Here is a 23234-nt window from a genome sequence, read left to right on the forward strand (position 1 = left end):
GTCCATTGGCCATACTCGTTGGGGCTGATGGGAGTAGGAGTCCAACAATCTCCGGCTAGTAGGCAGGCAGGCAGGCTCTATCCTCCCCGCCTTTGTACTTGCGGCGGCAGCAGCCTTGACATTTCCTCTGCAGTCTGCACTCTTGGTCGCGGCCCCCTTTTTATTGGTTTGCGGCCCCCAGGTTGGGAATCACTGCCCTAGGAGATCCATGGATGGGCTTCAGGGGGTCTGTGAACCATGCGCAAAAAATCAGTGTCCAATGCAATAAAATAAATTGTATACAAAATACAACTGCTCTAGTGAGATTGTAATCTGTCAACCCATTTGTCTAGAATCATTTGTCTGGGCTCCTACTGGGAAGCAAGGCGGGATATAAATCAAATAAATAAATAATAAATAGGGTGCAGTTGTGATGTAAGTAGAGGAGAAAACCGTCTTGCCTATATGGTTGATATTGCTCTTTTAGCTTCACCCCATGTTTGAATTACAAGGGTGGAGAGCACCCACACCTTTTGCGACGGACTAGTTTTCAAAAGGACACGGGAGCATGACTTGGTTTAAAGGGGAGGGTGAGTCAGGGCTTGGGCTTGTGGGTTTCATAAAGAGCCTGTTTACCTTTTCTCATATGCTTTGAGAACTGCTTGCTGCTCCTTTTTTAAAATCACATCCATTGAGTTCCCCCAAGTATCTGAGAAAGCACCTCCTTCCCTAAAGACCCTCTCAGGTGTAAAGATGAGGCCCTCTTGGTAGTTCTGCTGCCCTCAGAAGTCCAAGAGGATGTGGCCTGGGAGAAGGCAGTTTCTGTGACAGCCCCTAAGTTGTGGAATTCCCTTCACATAGAGGTGCATGTGGCACCTTCACTGCACAGTTTTTGGCAAATGCCAAAGACACATCTGTTTACTCTGGCCTTTGACACCTGAGATGTGTGTTTTCAGGACCCACCGGATTCCTGTGACTGTTTTTAATAATGAACTTTAAAATTTAAACTGTTGTAACTGCCCTGGAACCTGCTGGTGAAGGTAATACACTTAATAATAATAATGATTATGGTGATAATTAACACCATATAAGAAGGGGACTTTTAAATCATGTATAGAACTTTCCTACACCACTGAGCAGCTACGTAAGTAACAGTTTGTCCCATATACTCATAATTTAGCAGCAGCACCTCTTCCACAGAGCGATAGGCAGGGCTCCCATGGCAGACCTAAGCTCTGGCACCTTCCTTAAAAAGAAGAAAAAGAAGCATTATCCCTACTGCTCTTGACAACATAGTACCGTAGTGCTCTGATACAGGCCAAGACATAATAAAGGACTCAGAATGCCCATTGAAATATATTGACTGCTTCTGAATTGCCATAGGAATGTATTGAATTAGTAGCTATGAGAATGGGATAATAAGGGCTAACAATAATAATGCTAATTCTATGCATTCAACCTACCTTCCCTCCCCCTTTCACCATTGGCAAAGGATTGCATCTTACAGCCAGAGTGCTAACAATGATCACTCCAAATTATGTCCAATTTATTTCATAGTAAGCAAGTAGGTTTCCAGAACTGGTGCAGCACAGTAGTTAAGGCTACAACCCTGTACACACTTCCCGGGGAGTTAAGCCCCATGGAATTCAACAGAACTTACGTCTGAGCAGGCTTCTATAGGACTGGGTTGCCGGAGTGTGACGTGGGAGCAGGCCAGTCCCTGATTCAAATTTGAGTAGCCATGAACTCACTTAAGCAAGTCTGCAATCCAAATAACCTTACAGGGTTGTTGTAATCATTACTTAGCTAATGCTGGTTAAGTGTTTTCAGTGTTACAAAAATAGTAAGACTATAGTCCTCTCCAAGCTCCCTTGCGACTCTCGGGAGTAAGCCTCGCGGAATTGTCCCACTCTGTGCCTGAACGTTACTTCTGAGTAAGCTTGTATAGTACGTAGGATTACCTCGGCCCCGACTGCCTTTCTCCCCGCCTTAATTTCCTTTCGCCTTTTCCCGCCCCGCCTCCTTCCAGCATCCTTTGTTCAGCCTCTTCGTCACGTGGCTTGCGATGGGGTGCCCGTTTCCTAGCAACCCGCATCAGCAGCGTCCCGCCCGCGGTTTCTCCTCCTCTCTCGCTCAGGGAGCTCCGCTGTTTCAGCCTCTTCCGCTTCCGCCTCTCATCCAGTGCCGGGCGTTGAATGCGGTTTCCTCTGCAGCGAGCCCGGTAGAGTTCTTGATGAGGGACCTCGTGTGGCGGGGGGCTCGGGCTCGGGTTCGGGGGCAGCAGTAGTAGTAGAAGAAGTGGCATTTGAGTCGCAGTTGCAGCGAATGCCCAAAGACGATATGTGAGAGGAGGGGCAGGTGACTGTCCCAGGTTTGCCAATAGAGACAGGAGTAGTTGCTTCAGAATATGTTGTTATTGTTTTTGAGGGGGGCAATTAAGAAAAAGGAAAAGTCAAGAGGTAGGCCGTAGGTGGTCTGATTTGCTGGAACATATATATGTTTCTGGACTAAGTGAAGAGCAAAACTAGGTGGAGGGAGGTACCTCAGTAGAATGTGCCGCAATTATTGTCAAGTGTATATCTCCCTGCCCCACTTCAAGCTAACCTGTTTTGTTTTAATTTCAGATTACTTAATCTGGAGCTGCTACAACCTCCTGTGGTTCTGCCTTTGTGGAGTGGAGTTGGCTCAAGATGCTCAAACTTACATTAAAAGAGGGTGGAGGAAAATCTGCTCATGTCTCCCCGTGTGTGTGTTAAGGGACAGCTTGATCGGTCTTGAGCTTGTGTGTGCATTGAGTAAGAAATGAGGTAGTGCTGTTTATTACAAGGAGAGAGAAATGAGGCAGTATTATTTTTAGCATGGAGTGTGAAAGTGCTTGACTGTTGTGTTTTTGGAGTTGGTATTTGCTTCTGTGGATCAGCTTTGTCTTGTTTTTTGTGAAAACAAAGAACAGGTGAACTATACCAGGGGAGTGGCCATAACTTTCATGACGACGTGATAACTTGAGGCTAAATTGATATTAGAAAAACAAGATGTGGTGAACTAAATAAGATGAGAAATGGCCATAATACTGGAATTATGAAAGACTAAGTGTTCTGCTTTGTGAGGTGTTTGAAGGAAGGTGTATATTTGATTCCAAAGCACAGATGTTTAAGCATTTTTTTAGGGGTGCTACAAATAAAAGGAAAAAGTGAGGGTTGTGCTACAAGACCTAATGAGGAAGGGATGGGCAAGGTGGTGTATGGTGACAAACTAATGAAGACTGCTGAAATAAACATGAGTTCTTGGTGATTTTTGGATTTGCCAAGCTATTAAAGGAATGTTGTTATAGTAGTAGAAGATCTCCTCTTGGGCCTTCAGGATCAAAACTTGCTTCCTTGTATCTGGTTTAATTTGATATCTAGAGAGGAGTACTAAATCAGTTAAGAATGGGAGGGGTTGAAAGCAGTAGCTCTGTATCCTCTTCAAGAATGTTTCCAGATTGGAGTCTAGCCTTCTGGACTCTGTGCTCAGTGATTGTGCCAGTATTGATCACCCTGTGGTGCAGCTTTCGGCGATCTCGAAGGCAAGGACTGATGCAGGACATCTTGGGTAAGAGCAAGCATGATTGGCAGGACACAGATCTCTTTAGCCAGCCCACCTATTGCTGTATCTGCTCTCAGCACATCCTTCAGGGAGCTTTCTGTAACTGCTGTGGGCTGTGTGTCGATGAAGAGTGCCTGAAGACGGCTGACCATCATTTCCTCTGCAAGGAGATCATAATGAGGGGTGAAAGTGGGATCAGGACCTCTATGATACACCACTGGATCCGAGGCAATGTCCCTCTGTGCAGCTACTGTGTTGTGTGCAAACAGCAGTGTGGCACCCAGCCGAAGCTGTGTGATTACAGGTAACGCTGAGGGTACACTTTATTTATTTACATATTTATTGCATTTATGTCCAAAGAGCTCATAGTGGTGTCCCCTTCCCCATTTTATCCTTACAACAACCCTGTGAGATAAGTTAGGATGAGAGGCAGTGACTGGGCCCAAGGTTACTCAGTGAGTTTGATGGCTGAGTGGGGATTTGAACCCTGGTCTCCCTGGTCTTAGTCCAGCACTCTAACTATTATACCACTAATGTGGCAACAAATATGGGAGGCACGATGGTGGCAATATGCTTTCTAATGAAGGTGGATTGTCAGAATTGTCCCACACATTTTCCCATTGCTTACACTGACTTTCTCCAGCTTTCCTTGCCGAAGATGCAGAGTCCCATACCATTAGTGACCTTGCCTATATCTCTTTATGGTCTTTATACTCTGCTGAATGAAGACAGTTTTGAACAATAGTCTCAGTGCACCAGAGGTTACAAGAAAGTAATCCAAGTGGAGAGGCATTCTTAGTGAATGCTTTCCAACTTTTAACCTCTTCTTCTGGAGAGCAATATAAGTTGTTCTTAATGGCTTAGACATTTAATACTAAAAATAAGCAAGTATTTATTTAAGGAAAGAGGGGGAAATGTTTTCTTAAGCTGGCCTAATGCAAGCTTCAATAGTGCCAAACACTTGCTTCCTTGAAATGAGCAAAGGTTCCTTTTCCAGGAGTTTGTTCATTTTAGGCTGTCACATGTGGCCTAAATGATTTAACATAGACATACGTAGGCAGGTTGGCTAGTAATCATTTTTCTGGTCTTGTAACTCGTGTAGTCATGCAAGGCTGGCCTAATGGGATACAGCTGACAAGTTAATTGAACCAAAATAATTGCTCAATGCAATGCTAGCATGTTTACAGAAGCATTGTCATATCTTTCACTTTGGATGGCTAGAGTTGAGCCAGGCTGAGGAATGACGATTTGTTTAGCATGTTTGATCTGAATGTACTGAGCTATATGTATGCTTCTCAGCTTGCTATTATCCAGATCTTGAGGATAGGATGGGGTAGAACTTTGAACAAATTACCAGAACGTATGCATCTTTTCCACAGATCCCGCTACTGGTGGCTTTCTGGTTTAATTAAGGATTCACTGGAAGTAGGCTTTGATGTCAGTATGAAATGGTTCTTCTTTGCTGTTAGAACTAGGGAGATAGGATGTTGAGTATATCTTTCCTTGGAGTGCCTTTGTCCGCAAAAGCAACTTGCTGTCAGGGCCTATCTAAATAGCCTTCACTGTTCTGAATACTGCTGTGGGAGGGGGGAGGAATCCTCCCAATTCCAGGTTGCTAGAATTTCATAGTGGTTCTGTTTTTTTAAAAAAACATCATTTACTTTTTATACATTTTTTTTCACATTGTTCTTCAGCCTTCGGTCACCAGATGCTGTTGGACTACAACTCCCATCATCCTTGGCCATTGGCTAAGCTCAGTGGGGTTGATGGGGGTTGTAGTCCAACAGCATCTGGGGATCCCAGGCTGAAAAACAGAGGTGTAAAATATAGTTTAAATATAACAGAAGTAAACTAATTTAAGATTAATACATGAAATAAGCAGGAGTATTTTTGTGTGGTGCGCATGTTCCTCTGCATGTGCTATGCTGTGGCGCTACCTCACTCAAAGCTGGATGACATTAAGTGTTAATGCTGAGACTCTGTGTCTCTGAATATTTTAGGATCATTTTTTCATAGTGCTATAGCACCGAAGCCTTTACAGATCCTGGACTATGTTTAATCCCATGCTGCAAAATGAAAGCTATATTTAGTCATTATCATTATATATGGCCACACTCCTCCTCATCTCTTTGGAGTGCCCAGATGCAAGGGAGGAGAGAGCTGTATTATAATAGTATTTTATTATCTGTACAGAAAAGAAATTTTGGCGGGTATAGGGCATCATGCAGGCATGACTAATGGATCCAGGTGGTTTCCAAAGGGCTCTGGAGAGTTTTCCAGCTGATAGGGCTGGCGCTCCTGTCGAAACCCTGGTTGAACTGTGGAATACAGAAATGACCCGGGCAGTTGACATGATTGCTCCTTAGCGCCCTCTCCTGTGTAGAGCTCGTACAGCTCTGTGGTATACCCCAGAGCTGAGAGCGATGAAACAACATCGGAGACGGCTTGAGTGCAGATGGAGACAAACTCCTGGTGGATGCAATTATACACTGGTAAGTGCCTATGGTAAGCTGTATTTAGGGGCAGTAAGGGCAGCAAAAAACCAATATTTTGCTGCCACTATCGAATCATCATTCTGCCACCCAGCGGAGCTCTTCAGAATTGTCCGGGGGCTATTACGCTCTGGCCCCAGGGACATGGTAGAACCATCTGAGGCCCGCTGTAATGAATTTGCTAGGCACTTCCAGGATAAAATCTTTAGCATCCACCAGGACTTAGACTCCAGTGTTATAGCAGATGAATCAAGCAAGGTATCCAGAGCACAGCCTTGTCCCGAATTTTTGGATGAGTTTCAGTTGGTGCAGCTTGAGGACGTTGACAAGGTGCTTGGACAGGTTCGTGCAACCACTTCTGTGCTGGTTCGTTGCCCTTCTTGGCTAATAAAAGCTAGCAGGGATGGAACAGCTGGCTGGGCAAGGGAAGTGATTAATGCCTCTCTGCGAGAGGGGGTGGTCCCTGGCTGCCTGAAAGAGGCAGTAGTGAGACCACTCCTGAAGAGACCCTCCCTGGACCCAGAAAATCTTAATAACTATAGGCCGGTAGCAAATGTTCCATTCCTGGGCAACGTCCTTGAATGAGTGGTTGCGGGCCATCTCCAGACACTCTTGGATGAGACCGATTATCTGGATCCATTTCAGTCGGGTTTCAGGCCTGGTTTTGGCACAGAAACAGCCTTGGTTGCCCTGTATGATGACCTTTGTCGGGAGAGAGACGGGGAGTGTGACTCTGCTGATTCTCCTTGATCTCTCAGAGGCTTTCGATACCATCAACCATGGTATCCTTCTGGGAAGACTGGCTGAGTTGGGAGTGGGAGGTACTGCATTGCAGTGGTTCCGCTCCTACTTGGCAGGTTGCCTCCAGAAGGTGGTGCTTGGGGAACATTGCTCGGCACCCTGGACTGTCCAGTATGGGGTTCCGCAGGGGTCAGTTCTGTCCCCCATGCTGTTCAACATCTACATGAAAATGTTGGGTGTGGTCATCCGGAGCTTTGGAGTGCATTGCCATCAGTATGCTGATGACACACAGCTCTATTTCTCCTTTTCATCCTCTTCAGATGAGGCTGTCAATGTGCTGAACCGGTGCCTGGCTTCAACAATGGACTGGATGAGGGCTAATAAACTGAGGCTCAATCCAGACAAGACTGAGATGCTGCTAGTGGGTGGTTCTTCTGACCAGATGGTGGATGTCCAACCTGTCCTGGATGGGGTTGCACTCCCCCTGAAAGAGCAGGTTCGTAGCTTGGGGGTTCTCCTAGAACCATCTTTGTTACTTCATAGAATCATAGAGTTGGAAGGGGCCTTGTAGGCCATCGAGTCCAACCCCCTGCTCACAGCAGGAAATCCACAGCTAGAGCATCTCCCACGGATAGCTGTCCAGCCTCTGCTTGAAGACATCCAGCGAAGGGGATCCCACCACCTCCCTAGGCAGTCGGTTCCATTGCCGAACTGCCCTTACTGTCAAGAAGTTCCTTCTAATGTCCAATCTGAATCTACGCTCCTGCAACTTAAAACCATTAGACCCAGTCCTGCCCTCTGGGGCAGCAGAGAACAAATCTGTACACTCCTCTATGTGACAGCCCTTCAGGTACTTAAAGAGTGCAGTCATGTCACCCCTCAGCCTTCTCTTCACCAGACTGAACATGCCAAGTTCCTTCAACCTTTCCTCATAAGACTTGTTCTCCATACCGGCTATCATCCTCGTCGCCCTCTTCTGAACCCGCTCTAACTTGTCTATATCTTTCTTAAAATGAGGCGCCCAGAACTGAACGCAGTATTCCAGATGAGGCCTGACTAATGCAGAATATAGTGGGACTATTACTTCCCTCGACCTGGAAACTATAGCTCTGTTTATGCAGCCCAAAACCGCGTTTGCCTTTTTTGCCGCAGCATCACACTGCTGGGTCATGTTCAACTTGTGATCCACTACAATTCCAAGGTCCTTCTCACACGCACTACTGCTAAGCCGGGTATTTCCCATCCTGTACCCGTGCATTTTGTTTTTGTGGCCTAAATGCAGAATCTTGCATTTGTCTTTATTGAATTTCATTTTATTAATTTCAGCCCAATTTCCTAGTCTATCCAGGTCCCTTTGGATTTTATTCCTGTCTTCCATTGTGTTAGCTATCCCTCCCAGTTTCGTATCATCCGCAAACTTCATCAGGCTTCCCTCCACCCCGCCATCTAAGTCATTGATAAAAATGTTGAAGAGTATTGGCCCCAGGACAGAGCCCTGTGGCACTCGACCACTCTTTGAGTACGGTTTTCCAACCAGTTGTGAATCCACCTGACAGTATTTCCATCTAGTCCGCATTTGACCAGTTTGCTAATCAAAAGGTCGTGGGAGACTTTGTCAGACGCGTTGCTGAAATCTAGATAGATGATATCTACAGCATTTCCACCATCTAAGCTAGTGACCCGATCAAAAAAAGAGATGAGATTAGTTTGACAGGATTTTTTCTTGACAAACCCATGCTGGCTCCTACTAATCACAGCATTGTCATCTAGATAGTTGCCAATGGACTCTTTTATTATCCGTTCTAATATCTTTCCTGGTATCAAAGTCAGACTGACCGGCCTGTAATTCCCCGGATCTTCTTTTTTACCCTTTTTAAAGAGCGGGACGACGTTTGCCCATCTCCAATCCTCCGGCACCTCTCCCGTTCTCCAGGATTTCTCAAAGATGATGGCAAGAGGTTCTGAGAGTACATCAGCAAGTTCCTTCAATACTCTGGGATGCAGTTCATCAGGCCCTGGAGATTTGAACTCATTTAGGTTAACTAGGTATTTCCTGACTATCTGCTTATCAATCTTTAAGTGCAATCCCGACCCCTTACTGAGATTGCTACCGATGCAAGGTTGCACACTGTTCCCTTTTTGGGAGAAAACAGAGGCAAAATAGGCATTGAGCAGTTCTGCCTTTTCCTTGTTATCTGTCAACATTTTGCCATCCTCATTGAGCAGCAGTCCCACCGTTTCCTTGGTCTTTCTCTTGCTTCGAACATATCTGAAAACCCCCGTTTTGTTGTTCCTCGCTTCCTTCACCAGCCTCAGCTCATCCTGGGTTTTAGCTTTCCTTACGCTATTCCTGCAAGCCCGAGCCGCTCGTCAGTACTCTTCCTTGGTGATGCGTCCTTCCTTCCATTCTTTATATATGCTCTTTTTTATTTTTACCTCCTCCACCAGTCTTCCGTGTAGCCACATTGGCTTTTTCCGATGTCTTCCGTTTTTCTTCCTCTTCGGAATTGTTTGCGATTGCGCTTTTTGTAATACGTTCTTCATGAACTCCCACGCTTCTTGGGCTCCTTTTTTCTTTAGTCTATCTAGCCACGGGATCCTACCCATCATTTCCCTGAGCTTGCTAAAATTGGCTTTCCTGAAATCCAAGGTCCATATTTGACTATATTCTTCTTTGGCTTTCCCCAGAATCACGAATTCCAGCATTACATGGTCACTTTCCCCCAAGGTACCGACCGCTTTAATTCCCGTGACCAATTCATCCCTGTTAGTTAAGATCAGGTCCAGGATTGCCGATCCCCTTGTTCCTTCTTCTACTTTTTGAAAGAGGAAATTATCAGCAAGGCCCATCAGGAATTTATTGGAGGCTTTGTGCTTCGCAGAGTTTGTCTCCCAGCAGATATCCGGGTAGTTGAAGTCCCCGATCACTACTACTTCTTGCCTCCTTGAGATTTCAGAGATTTGTTTGAGAAAGGCCTCATCTACCACCTCTTCTTGGCCAGGGGGTCTGTACTAGACACCTACTACCATGTCGGTTTTATTTGTTTCTCCATTTATTTTTACCCAAAGGCTTGAGGCTCAGGTAGCCTCGGTGGCACGGAGTGCCTTCTACCAACTTCGGTTGGTGGCCCAACTACATCCCTATCTGGACAGGGATAACCTGGCTTCAGTTGTCCATGCTCTGGTAACCTCCAAATTAGATTACTGCAATGCACTCTACGTGGGGCTGCCTTTGAAGCCGGTTCAGAAACTGCAGCCTGTGCAAAATGCAGCAGCCAGATTGGTAACAGGGACCAGACGGTCCGAACATATAAAACCGATTCTGGCCCGCTTGCATTGGCTGCCTGTATGTTTCCGAGCTCGATTCAAGGTGCTGGTTTTGACCCATAAAGCCTTACACGGCTTGGGACCACAATACCTGATGGAACGCCTCTCCTGATACGAACCCACCCGTACACTACGTTGAAGATCAAAGGCTCTCCTCCGGGTGCCTACTCCAAGGGAAGCTTGGAGGGTGGCAACAAGGGAGAGGGCCTTCTGTGGTGGCCCCCAAAGTATGGAATGATCTTTTTGACGTGGTGCGCCTGGTGCCAACACTGTTATCTTTTCGGCACCAGGTCAAGACTTTCCTCTTCTCCCAGGCATTTTAGCATGTGTTTTATACTGTTTAAATTTTTAAATTGTGTTTTAAATTGTTTTTATAAGATCTGTTTTAAATTGTATTTGTTTTAATGTTTTTAGTTACTGTAAACCACCCAGAGTGCTTCGGCTGTGGGGCGGTATACAGGTATAATAAAATAAATAAATAACTAAATACCTGTCAACATTTCCTTTTCTGCAAAACTAATAAAGGCACAAGAGCCTATCAGATTTCCTTTGTCATGTGATCACTTTTTCTTTGTCTCTCCTCTCTTTTTAAAAAAGAAAATAGTGTTCACATTTATTCTGTAGTTTTTGCTATTTTGCCTGCTTTATTTTGGCTTTGCTAGTCATGGAGAATAAGGAAGCCTCAACCAGTGGAAAAGTTTCTCAGTAACTTCTGTGGTGTCTCAGATTTCGTAGGCATTGCCCACACACTTTCAAGCATATCTCTGCAGTAATAAGGACTAGAAACCTTCTTTAGAAGCTTAATTCTATGACCAGTACCGCCTGCTGTACTCGTGTAATGACTGCATACACAAAGCCCTGGTGGTGGTTCTCATTGTTGGGAGAGTAGGGGTTGAGAGTGTGTGACAGGTCTTTAAAAATTGCTGTCTGTTTCCTGAACTGCTGTGATTTTTTAAAATGGATTTGAAGAATGTGTGTTCATTTTTCTGTGTTTGGTAGTGATTTTGTTCTGGAGCATTTCAACTTGCTTGTTTGTTCATTCATTTGATTCCTGATATGCCACTTCGCTGTCAAACAAGTGGTCCCCGAAGTGGCTTACCAAGAAATTTAGAAAAAGGCTCTTTAAAGGAAAGCTCAGCAGCAATTACAACTTGAAGTGAATCATCTGGCTATAAAACATAGCAGCAGACAAATATTAAATACCATTTTAAAAAGCAGTTGGAAGAAGGTACTTTTGAAACACAAGGATCTCCCATCTTTGGATATATAAGCCAAAGAATTGGTCTAGCATATTGCCTGATATAACTGACTGGGCTTCCCCATGTGTTATATCCTGAGAATGGAGGTGTGCTCTTAAACTACAAGTCAGAATGGGGAACCACTGGTTCTCCAGATGTTAATTTTTTATTGTATTGTATTAGATTTACATCCTGCCCTTCCTCCCAGTAGGAGCCCAGGGCGGCTTGTTGTTGGGACTCCAACTTCCATCAGCCCCAGCCAGCATGGCCAATGGTCATAATCCCAGATGCAAGGGAACAAGTGGGTGATTAGTATTAGTCATTTGTGTGAGTAATGGTTCTTTGCACATGCTCCAAGGTTCTTTTTCATTAATTTACTGATGCTGTCGCACTGAACCCTGGCACTGGAAGTAGGTCCCTAAGCAAAACTCTGGCTCAAATGTTAATATATGAAGAGCTTTGTAGCAAGTCATATATTAATTAGACTTTAATATGTTAATGTTGGTTTTGGAGATCTTATGCAATAATGTTGCATCTGTGTGCCAAAATCAGAGGGAGGATTTATTTATCATTGGAACATCTAGGTCTTAGCAGTGAACCACTTGCTTGTGTAGAGAACTATTCAGCTATACAGAGTATGCCACTGCCATTCTAGTTTAGAATTGGGTTAGCATAGAGTATACTAAAAAATAGTGTCCAGGGCTTTTTCAATCTGCTCTTTGGACAGAGACAATAAGGATCCCGGCACTCTTGTCTGATTATAATAGACCATCTTTATGCAGCATTCTAAGTGTAGGCCACCCATTTTTCTTGTTGATCCAAATGTCATTATCAGTTGCTGTCTGGGAATAAAACACAACAGTTGATTGAGTTCAGCCAATCTTTTTCCTTTTCAGGTGTGTTTGGTGTCAGCAAACTGTGCATGATGAATGTATGCAGAATGCTTTGAAGAATGAGACATGTGGATTGGGAGAATTTTGCAACTTAATCATTCCTCCATATTACTTATTCAGTGTCAGTCAAATGCGAAAAGACAAAAGAGTGGACTATGGCAAGGTAAGCCCTGCTTTGCTGGTTGTATAGCTCTAGATCAAAGATGGGGAACCTGTAGCCCTCCAGATCGCTCCCATCAGCCCCAACCTAGCATGGCCAATAGTCAAGAATGATGAGTGTTTTATCATTTTTTGTATATCCCGCCCTTCCTCCCATCAGGAAGTGTTGTAATCCAATAACATCTGGGAGGGTCACACGTTTCCCATCCCTGCTCTAGATACAATCATACTTGAAATGGCTTGTCTGACGGGTACTTGAGCTTTGACAGAATGAGCTTGGTTCACAGTAATGGTTGCTCTCATGCCATGCCATGCCATGCGAAAGGTCAGCTGAACAAAAGAGGAGAAAATGGAAACATGTATACCAATGAGAAATTACCCTAGGGAAGCAAAAAGCCAAGTAATAGAGGGAAGGACTATAGGTCAGTGGCAGAGCACATGTTTTCTGTGCAGAAGGTCCAAAGTTTGACTCACAGCCTTGGCTTCCTGTTAAATCCAAACTAGGAAGAGTCGTTTGTTTCTATTGGGTTGGCCACAATTGCTAGCCGTCCTTGCCAATTATGGTTTGCTAGGGAGAACAAAACCGAATCACTCATTTAGACATAATATAAAACCAAAGCTTCCAGGTTTGCTTTATTCTGCTCATGCAAGGGGAGGAGAGAAATGGGTCTGGTTTATGATGTGCTAATGTGACCAGTCATTTGCAATCTGGACTATGCCAAAGGGCGGTTTTAGATACCATGGGTTGTATTCAGTGCAGAGGAAGGTGAACATTCCACCAGTTCAAGCATTACTCCTTCTACAATGGAACATTCTCCCCTCCCCATGTGTTCCCTGGGGATTCCCCCAACCCTCTGGAGCAGATCTGGGGATGGCATGGGGCACATGCAGGGTGAAGAGAGGAGGAAATTGCATTGCTTTAGTAGTGAATACTGCCATATTTTCCCCTACTCTGTCTTAGAGACACCTGGCACTCATGTCCCCATTACATCTGAAGGTTTAGATAATGATCTTACTGATATATTACTGAGCAGTTGATCTTTGAAGATGCAAGTCACACCTGAGCAACACATCAAAATTGCTTGAAGTCAATTAATGTTGGCCAACACACACACAGATTGGCATATGTGAATTAGCCCTTAAGTCTTGCTTGGAATTGGAGAAAATGGTTTTTATATAAACTGCAAAGCTGTTTGTTTCACTGTAGCTATTCTTTCTGTGCTGACTGCAAGAAGTACAGTCTCTCTCTCTCAAAATTTGCGTTAGTTTCCCATCAGTGAAATAAACAAGAAGGGAAAGAGCTCGATGCTTTTTCTTGGCTTTATCATACAGATCTATGTGTAAATACTTGTTTGTTCTTGTTCTTCTGCAGCTAGCTGCCTCCTGTGGGAAAAATTGGACTCCAATAATCATTTTGGCTAATACTCGGAGTGGAAACAATATGGGAGAAACATTGCTGAGGCAATTTAAGATCTTACTAAACCCAATTCAGGTAATTCTGCTGATTCTGTGAAACAAAGGAACAGAATATTCTGGGTTTAATTTTAAAAAAATCTTGATGCAACTTCAAAAGAATACAACAAATTGCCCACACATTGCTGGTTCTCTGTCACAGATTGTAAATTACCAAAAGACAAAACAAAAATTCCTTCATACTCCACACCCCCTACCTCCCCCAGAAAAACCTAGCACCTATTTCTCCACCCCCCAAAACAGTGTTCTGCAGGTAAACATTTACATCTCCTCTCTTCTCCAAACACCCTTTACCTTAAGCCAGAGTTCTCTAGAAAGGTTGTTGTTGCCAGTGCTCAACCTAATTAACACATCAAGTAACCATAAATGATTTTGCATAACTCTCAAATGTCATACAAAAGCAGTTTTCTGTTCCAAGTTGTTTTCTCTTAAGGCTGTTGCTTTTGCTACAGATACTGCAGATGCTGTAAACAACTCATTAAGACTTTTGTCTTAGCTTCAGTACAAGGAAAAGGTTAATATGGGGGGGGGCTAGCCTCTTTCCAGATATGAACAACATTCACAGAATATACACAGTCTGCTGACCTGTGACTGTCTTAATTTACTGGGTCTTGAATTTCTGTGAAATTGGTTGTATAACTGCTGTGGACATAGGGTACCCCTTGGCTATCATTTGGGATCAGGAGCAACACAATGACTCCCTGTGCTTAAACCTCCCGTGCTTTTTTGTCAACTTCTGTTCTTTGTTCTTTTGAATATTCTGTGCTTCCCTGCTGACCAGGCTGTATACAGCAGGATTTCATCAAAAGTGGTATATAACCACAAATGTATCCCCTACAAAAAGAGTACAGCACAACTCTTGCACAATGGTTACAGTGAAGTTGGAGCAAGCTGTAAGTGGTCCTGCAGACAGGCCCTTCTAGTTTCTCAGTTTTAAATCAGTCAGCAAAGTTAAAGGTGTTTTTAGAGGAGAGGAAATGGATGCTGTTTTTCTCCATTATATATTTTCTTTCGTTTTTTAATGCTGCACTAAAATAATCAACTTGCTTTTGAAAATACTTGCTGCTTTCTTCCTATGTTTTATCACTTGAACTCCACTGGGGGATGGAACAGGATGCTGTGACAGGAGCCTGCTGTTCCTAAGTTTCCTGTTTAACTTTTTAGTTTTCTTCCTCTTGAATCTCAAAGCAGTTTTTAAATCGAGACAAGCCAAAATCTTGAAATTTTCTGTACAAACAGGCTGTATTGTAAATAGTCTGAAAGAGCAACACATCTAATGTGTTCAATAATACCTTCTCTCTCTTGTAAAGACAAGACAGAAGAGCATCACTGCATAAATGAAAATTTTGTTTAGGCCTAATTATATTGTAGTATATCAGAGCATCAGTTTGATTTCTTGATTTAGTGACAATATTTGACCTGTGAAGTAAAATCTTTGACGTCCATCTTATAAATAAGCTCTTAAGAAAACAAGTCTTATTCTGTATATATGTGTTCAAGTCTTAAAATATACACTACTCCGGCATTTTATATTTGGAGTGGTATAGAAATTCCTGCCTTTAAATGAATTAATTAAATTTCTAGGTTTTTGAATTAACCAAAACAACACCTGCAAAAGCACTCCAGCTTTGCACTTGGCTGCCTTGCAATTCTGCTAGAGTACTTGTCTGTGGTGGAGATGGCACCGTGGGCTGGGTCTTAGACGCAATTGATGACATGAAGATAAAGGTATGGTGTTTCAGAGTGCCTTGGTAAATCCACTGATGTCTTTGCACTCTATCTGTGCAAAGTTCACCCTGTGTAGTATTGCATGCTGGACAAATCATGTAGTGACTTTACCAAACATTCCTAGAGTTCATTTACTATTATTTATTCATTTCTTATTTGATTTATATCCCGTTCTTCCTCCCAGCAGGAGCCCAAGGCGGCAAACAGAAGCGCTAAAAACACATTTACTATCCCTACTTTTCCCTTTTACTCAGGAGTGCCATTTTAAACTTTATTTGGATGTAGGGGGCAAAAATATTCTCAGCAAAGTGTTAAGGTTCAGTCTTGGGAGTATCCAAGCTTTTAATTGCTAAAAGACAATTTTAAGAGCATAAAATTATAAATTAAATTATTAAGTATGAAATTATGAATTAAACTACAATGTATAAATAAAGATTATTTTTGAGAGCACTTCTTGTGATTATCTTTTTATATTTCTAAACAAACCTGCTGTAGTTCATTGGCAAAAGTGTAACAAGTAGTCAGCTCCCCTCTTTTTTCTTATGTAATACGTAGGCACATTTAATTGTACCACTGTTCTTGCTCTGTGTGTAGCCAAAAGCATAGACAGAATGCTGTTTCCATCTTTCCTGTATCTTTCTTTTCCCCACAAATTTTGCTACTGCTTTATTTTTTAAACAGAAAAGTACTTGGGCCTGTGCTCTGCCCTGATAGATCTCCTTACCCTAGATGGGAAGGGGCTCTTTCCAGTCACATGGTAGTATTAAATGCTCCATGCATACAGAAGTAATCTCTTTTATTACTTTATTGCTTTTAGGTGCATTTGGGTGCTGATATGGTTTTCGTTCTGCTGCTAATTTAGAGGGCATTATTTTAGTTTTGTGCTGATTTACCTTTTGTAAATAGGTACAAAAGGTAGGAAGGATGTTTTGCTGAGTATTATTGATGGATCACTTTTTAATGTATTTTACAGATTTTAATAGTTTGATTCTGATTTCTATGAATTTTATGTTGCAAGTTGCTTTTATTTATTTATTTTATTGTATTTGTATACCGCCCCATAGCCGAAGCTCTCTGGGCAGTTTACAACAATTAAGACTGTTCTTTTGAGACTGTTCTGGTGTAAAACAGCTCTTAAATGAAATAAATATACAATACCCCACTTGTTCCCCATGTCGAAGCCCAGTGTTGCTTTGGAAACAGATTGCAGGCTCCCTAAGGTATCCCATTTTTCAGTTTGAGAATCCCTGCTATAGGCTTCCTACAACAAGCTGATTTCAGGCTCCCATCATTCTTAATTATTTTTTCTGATCCTGCCTGGTCTTCCTGTATTTCAGTTGGTAGTTAGACTATATGAAACAGCATATAAGAGGAAAATTACATGTCCTTTCCTTTACACTTTATTTCATTAATATGTAGCATTGCCATTTGCTCTTTTTATCTTCCCGGCTGTACCATTTAATAGTAATCCTTGAACCAGATTTTCAGTTAATGATATTTAAGCAGTCTTTTACATTCTGGGATTAAATTTGGGGAGGTGAAGAGTGGGCAGCCACATAAAATCAAAAGCTTTAATGTTGAATGAATTTTTCTGTATGGCAGGGCCAGGAACAGTACATCCCGCAGGTTGCCATCTTACCCTTGGGAACAGGAAATGACCTGTCAAATACACTGGGCTGGGGTGCTGGCTATGCTGGAGAGGTCCCAGTGGAACATATTCTACGCAATGTAATGGATGCTGATGGAATCAAGCTAGATAGGTGAGCTTCAAAGCAAAATGCCTTTTAAGATCTTTTGTGGCCTCCCTTCAACCTCTCTAAAATATTACCATAGGGAAACTGAACTTGCATGTTGAGTTCCAACATCTTTCCCCAAGTTCTGTGTATTACTATGGCTCTATTTCAATGTCTGCATAATTAAAGAAACTTGTCTGGTTCTCACTGGTGTTGTGTTATCAGTAATTATCATTAATTTAATTTAACAGCAACAAAAAGATTAATCTGAAGAAAAAGGAGGGCCCGGTTAAATAGTGGAAAGGGTAAGAGGTCACATAGGAAGCAGCTGCACATGGAAGCAAAGCTCATGATAGAGATCAGGGAGCCCTTTAGTCAGCAACTTTAGAGAAACTGAACTTTTTATTAATAATCCAAATCCATGACAGTACAAGTATAGCATTGCCATCTTTTAAAATTGCAGCAGGATTTTTATGGATTTTGATGCTTTGGGCTCATAGTGTATAGTATTCTTTATATAAAATTTGTTCTCTAGTACACTGCTTCAGGACTTTTGGATGATAAGTGGTTTACAAATATATATAAAATAGTTAACGCCAAAAACATAAATACAACTATGACACCAATTTTTGGGGTATGGAGATATAGGAAAGAGATCTTACTTCTGGAAATTTCCCCCTTAATCCCTATTTGCAATCACCCTGAGTTTTATAGGTCAGACAAAGAAATAGAGGATAAAAGCCTAATTGACAATAATATATACAGATTGAAGGATTTTTATACAAATGAACTACCTTTATCACGAGATGAATGGAAAAATAAATTTAAGGAGATGGGTGTGTCATGGATTTGCTGGTATCAACTTAGTACTTTTATTAGGAAACATATTATAATGCAGGGAACTAGACAATTAACAGAAGGGGAGAAACTAATGTTAAGTATGGAGGGAATGGAAAAGGGGGTGATTTCAAAATTATGTAGATTTTTGGTAAATAAGGATATGGGTTCCAACTCAATTTTAAAACAAGTATGGGAATCAGACCTGAAATGCCAGATTGAAGAAGAGGACCGGAATGATATGTGGACAAAATTCCCATATAGATCTATTTTGACTTCCTATAGAGAAACAGCCCTAAAAGTAGTACAAAAATGGTATTTAACCCCCCTGTATTTAGCACGGATCTCTAAAAATAGCACACAAAAGTGTTGGAGAGGATGCGAAGTACAAGGCTGCTATTTACACATGTGGTGGGAATGTGATAAACTCAAGGGTTTTTGGCAGGAGGTGTGGGAAGAAATACAGAAATTGACAAAACAACAATGTTACTTCAGGCCTGAATTAGCTTTATTGAACATTTTTTGGGACAAAACACAAATCTACAATATAAAAGACTTATAGGATTTATGCTGGCAGCAGCCAGGTTGATGATTGCCAAATATTGGAAATATCTGGACGGTTTAACACTGCAAAACCGGCAAAAGAAACTATGGGAAATCGCTCTATTAGAGAAGTTAACACAGAAAATAAGAATGGCGGAGGGAAAAAAGAAAAGTAAGGATTCTTTTGAAGCGGATTGGTGGCCTTTTATCTTGGCTGCTACATCGGACACTAGTTTGGGACCAGTGCCTTACCCTTTCAGATCATTGTGGATATCTTAGGAATGGAAGTTTCTCAGAGAAGAAAACTACAAAATAAAATCTTGAAAGTTAATAGTCAGTAGGGGAAAGGGAGGGAAGGGAGAATGATAGGGGTTGGGGAAAGGGAGGGAAAGGGAGTTAATAGGCTTTTTGTATTATTTTGTAACTAAATGCATGTTAATGCAAAATGGAAATAAAAATAAATTAAACAAATATATATAAAATAGTTAAATTCACTTGTACACAACAGGACCTTCAAGACCTATGCCCAGTAGCATAAACAATCTACGCAATGTAAATATATGTCAAACTATATAATTGCTGTTAAAAATATGAATTAAAACATAGTTAGCATAGTAGCAGCATAGCATTAATTTATGTCCATCCTTACTAGTTTACATATCAGCCCTTTGCCAAAACACTTCACATATTTATTTATATTTGTCAAATGTCATTATCAGCCTCCTAAAGTAATTCAGCCTCCTTGGGAAGGAAATTCCATAAGTAGAGAGCCACAGTTAAGAAAGTCCTACTCCGTTGTAGCCATATACCTGATCTCTGCAGGTGTGGGAAACTTTTTGGCCTGTTGCTGAACTACAAACTCTCATGTGCCCCAGCAAGCATGGCCAATGGCCAGAGATGATAAGAGTTGTAGTTCACAAACATCTGGAGAGGCCAAAGATTCCCCACACCTGTCTTAAGTTTAAAGCCCTTGAATTGTGCTTGGAAACTAACAGGATGATTGGGGGTACCACTATTTTCAGTTTTGTACTTTTCTGGCTGCAGCGAACAACTTGTCTACTAAAGTCAGGACAAGAGCAAGAAGTGGTATTTCAGAATAATGGGCATCAGCATAAACTTCTGGACACCAAGGAGAGCAAGGCAATCTCAGGGAGTCTAGTTCAGCTACATACTGTATATGAGATGCAATGCCACCTCCTTTGCTGGCGCTGCCAGAGCACTGCCTACCAGTCAGATGTGTCCGTGGGATTGCATGACAGTTTCTTTATGGCTGTTGAATTGCCAGGGTAGAAAAAGATCAAGGTCTGGGCCATGATTCAAGACGTTCGTACTAGTAAAGCAGAATAGTGGTTCTCACATGGTAGCTGAGTGCATGTAGTCGCAAGAGGGGGAAAAATTGTTGCAAAATAATGACATTGCCCCACATATTCCATTGGTAGAGACCTTGTGAAATTGGGGATAAGGTATCGTATGGCTTATAAATATGGGGTTTCCTTGCCATTCAGAGGGGTGACGTGGCAGTGTTGCCCATTTATACTCATAGTCGTACTTAGGAACTTGTTGTGGAAAAAGGATGTCCTGCTCCAGGCTACAAGGGGTTGACTTCGTGTTCTGTGAAGAACGGCTAGCCTATCCCCACTCATATGTAGCCAGAGTTAACACAGTTACATCAGTCCTACCTGTGTCTACTGAGAAGTAAGTGCTGTTAAGTTTGATAGGGCTTACTCCAAAGTAAGTGGGGTAGGATTGAAGCCTTATGTTGAAGGACTTGCTCCAGCAGCTGTCATGATACCTAAAAGCAAATTTGAAAAAGTGATTGATTTTCTAATGCCAGTTTCAAACTGCAGGCAAGGTAGTAGAGCCAAGTCCTCCTCTCTGCAGTGTTTCACTTTTTTTTAAAAAAAAATTGTCTTCCATTTGAGGTCTGTTTGAGAAGTTGACTTTGTACATTTTAGTTCCTGTGCCAATATGTGCCTTCTTTTTTTTAGGTGGAAGGTTCAGGTAACAAACAAAGGATATTACAACTTAAGAAAATTAAAGGTATGATTTGGAAATGTGTGAGTTTATTTAATTCTGTAAGCCTGTTGTGGACCAAAAGTACTACTTGGTCACTAGTAGACCACTGGACAACCCCTAGTGGTGATGCATCTTGGCCCTGCTGATTGCTGGGTGATCCTTCATGTTGCTAGGATTCATAGGAAGAATGCTGGACTAGTTGGATCTTGGATCCAGTAAGACACTTCTTAAATAAGCATGGTTCCTCAGGAGTGCTGGATACAGCTTAATTATGCCTTAATTGTTAAAAAGACATTGAGTAAATATTCTTGCTTTGTAAATTTAAAACATATTGGTGGACCCGGTACAGTTCTAAGAAGGATATTGGGGTGAGAGGCTGACTAACAAAAGTAGATCACATAAGCCTAAAATTAGCTCATGCTATAATTTGGACTTAAGGTGGAATACAATTCCACCTTTAGTCAACAGATTCTCTTTGTGTCCTGAAAAATAATTTTTAAAAAGTAATGTACCCTTGAAACAGGATACGTAAAAAAAAATGAGGTGAGATACTTAAAAAACATAGAGCTTTAACAACTGCTTTCTATTTTAAGGACCTTAGGCCTACTCTTCCCAAATGGCAATTGAGGTGGTAATTCTGTACCTGGGCTGTACCACTTCACCCTCTAGGTGGGAGCTCATCTAGTAGAATGCTCCCACATTTAAAAAATAAGTTCTGTGCACAGGTAAGACTAGAGTTCAGAGAGAAGGCTGTTTGGCCAGTTTGGGCCAAAAGATGGGATACAAATAGTTTAATAAAGGAAAATGCATAAGTCTTTTTTCATGGAGGAGCATTCCATTATGTAACCTTCACCTGCAGTTTGAAGTGATACAGTCAAGATACAGGTTTACCCCTTCATATGCTACTTGTGAGTACTAGCCTTTACATATGTACAGCTTCATAGACTTGGATTTCACTGCATATACCAGAGGAGAGTGAGGCATTCAAATCTGTAAGGAGGCTGTAATACAATCCCAGTGGAGTCCCCCCCCCCCAGCAACAGGCCTACTAGTACAACAGTGGCTATGTTGCTGTGTCACATCCTGCTGTTACCTGGCTGGGTTTAGGATTGTTCTACCCATGTTTCTACAAAAGCAGCTAATTAAAAATATCTGATATGGTTCAACGACAATATGTATAAGCCCATTTTATTTTTTATACTATTAGGGTGTTTCATGGCTACTGCTCCCTCTTTTTGCAGGTCTTCACAATGAACAACTACTTTTCTATAGGGCCGGATGCTCTCATGGCATTAAACTTTCACACACATCGTGAGAAGTCTCCCTCTCTGTTTTCCAGTCGGATTATTAACAAGGTATGTTGGATAAAACCAAAGCTTGCTGCATTCCGTTGGGGTGGGCCACTGTTTGGGAAGATATTTTGTCTTCTCTAACTTACACCTGCTAATTACAGACTTGTAAAACAGGCTCCATTAAGTTATACAGTAGGGCCCCGCTTTACAGCGCTTCATTTTATGGTGCTTCGCTAATGCGGCGGTCTCAATTAGACGAAAGCCCCACTCATACGGCCCTTGTTCCACTTTTACAGCGGTTTTCAGGCGTCACACGCCATTCTATTCAATGGGTTCCGCTTTTCAGCAGTTTTCACTTTTCGGCAGGGGTCCGGAACGTAACCCGCCGTATGAGTGGGGCCCTACTGTACAGGCACCTAACCCATAGCTTGAGCAGGTAATATAAAAGTATTGTACCAAATTTAAGCCAATTTAAGACTAAAGCAGCTGTCAAACTGGGATGCCTGAAAAGATGAGCGTGAGTGTGTAGTGTGCCAATGTATATTTTCCAAAATCCATTGTTTTGCTGCAGAATCATAAGATGGTCAGCTCTGTGTAGTGAAAGCAGAAGCTATCCCATTTCATGTTATTCTGGCTTGTATACAGAACTTTAGCAAGTTTCTGAACTATTTCCCAAATCCATGGTGCTGGTGATCTTTGGGGCTGATTCTTTAAGTGTGAAGGATTCTTTTAAATATAACTGCTGTGAGACTCTTCATTCATCTCTTTACACTGGGGTTTTTAGTGTTACATTTCAGGTAGTGATTCATGAGATATTGATGGATTTTTTTTTCATGCATGTGGATTCATTCAGCACAATTCATCAAGACTCAGGTCATATGCGAGACTATGGGGAGCACACTATCTACTTCTACTATCCACAAATTTCAAGGCTTAAATTGTGAGCCTTAAGAATTCTTCCTTTTTAACTAAAAGTCTTGTGCCAGCCTAAACAAAGAGTCATGGTAATGTATCTGTAATCTAAATTTGCACTATCCATGAAAATAACATCTGCCAGTTAGGGACCAATTCTCAACACTGCCTTTAGGCTTTATTTTCAGTCTGTAGTGAAAAATTGTTTACACTTGTAGCAGCAATTGGGAATCTGGCATATATTTAACACATACACCACAATCTTGTCATTGCAACAATGCTTTGC

At 42.0% G+C, this 23234-nt stretch overlaps 1 protein-coding gene across 3 annotated transcripts in view; it reads left to right on the plus strand.

The window, feature by feature from the left end:
- Nucleotides 1–2060: 2060 nt before the first annotated feature.
- DGKE (diacylglycerol kinase epsilon) overlaps nt 2061–23234 on the plus strand; it is a 32341-nt gene continuing 11167 nt past the window's right edge. Inside the window, exons 1-8 of one of the 3 annotated variants that reach the window (XM_061615327.1) lie at nt 2061–2200; nt 2604–3868; nt 12259–12418; nt 13787–13906; nt 15472–15615; nt 17218–17375; nt 20717–20768; nt 21986–22099. In XM_061615327.1, the coding sequence (XP_061471311.1) occupies nt 3408–3868; nt 12259–12418; nt 13787–13906; nt 15472–15615; nt 17218–17375; nt 20717–20768; nt 21986–22099 (1209 nt within the window). In that variant the 5' untranslated portion in view covers nt 2061–2200; nt 2604–3407. Of the gene's footprint in view, nt 2201–2235; nt 2338–2603; nt 3869–12258; nt 12419–13786; nt 13907–15471; nt 15616–17217; nt 17376–20716; nt 20769–21985; nt 22100–23234 lie in introns of those variants that run through there. The other 2 variants (XM_061615325.1, XM_061615326.1) reach the window with 2 other exon arrangements.

Source organism: Rhineura floridana, chromosome 3 (assembly GCF_030035675.1).
Source record: "Rhineura floridana isolate rRhiFlo1 chromosome 3, rRhiFlo1.hap2, whole genome shotgun sequence".
NCBI lineage: Eukaryota > Metazoa > Chordata > Lepidosauria > Squamata > Rhineuridae > Rhineura > Rhineura floridana.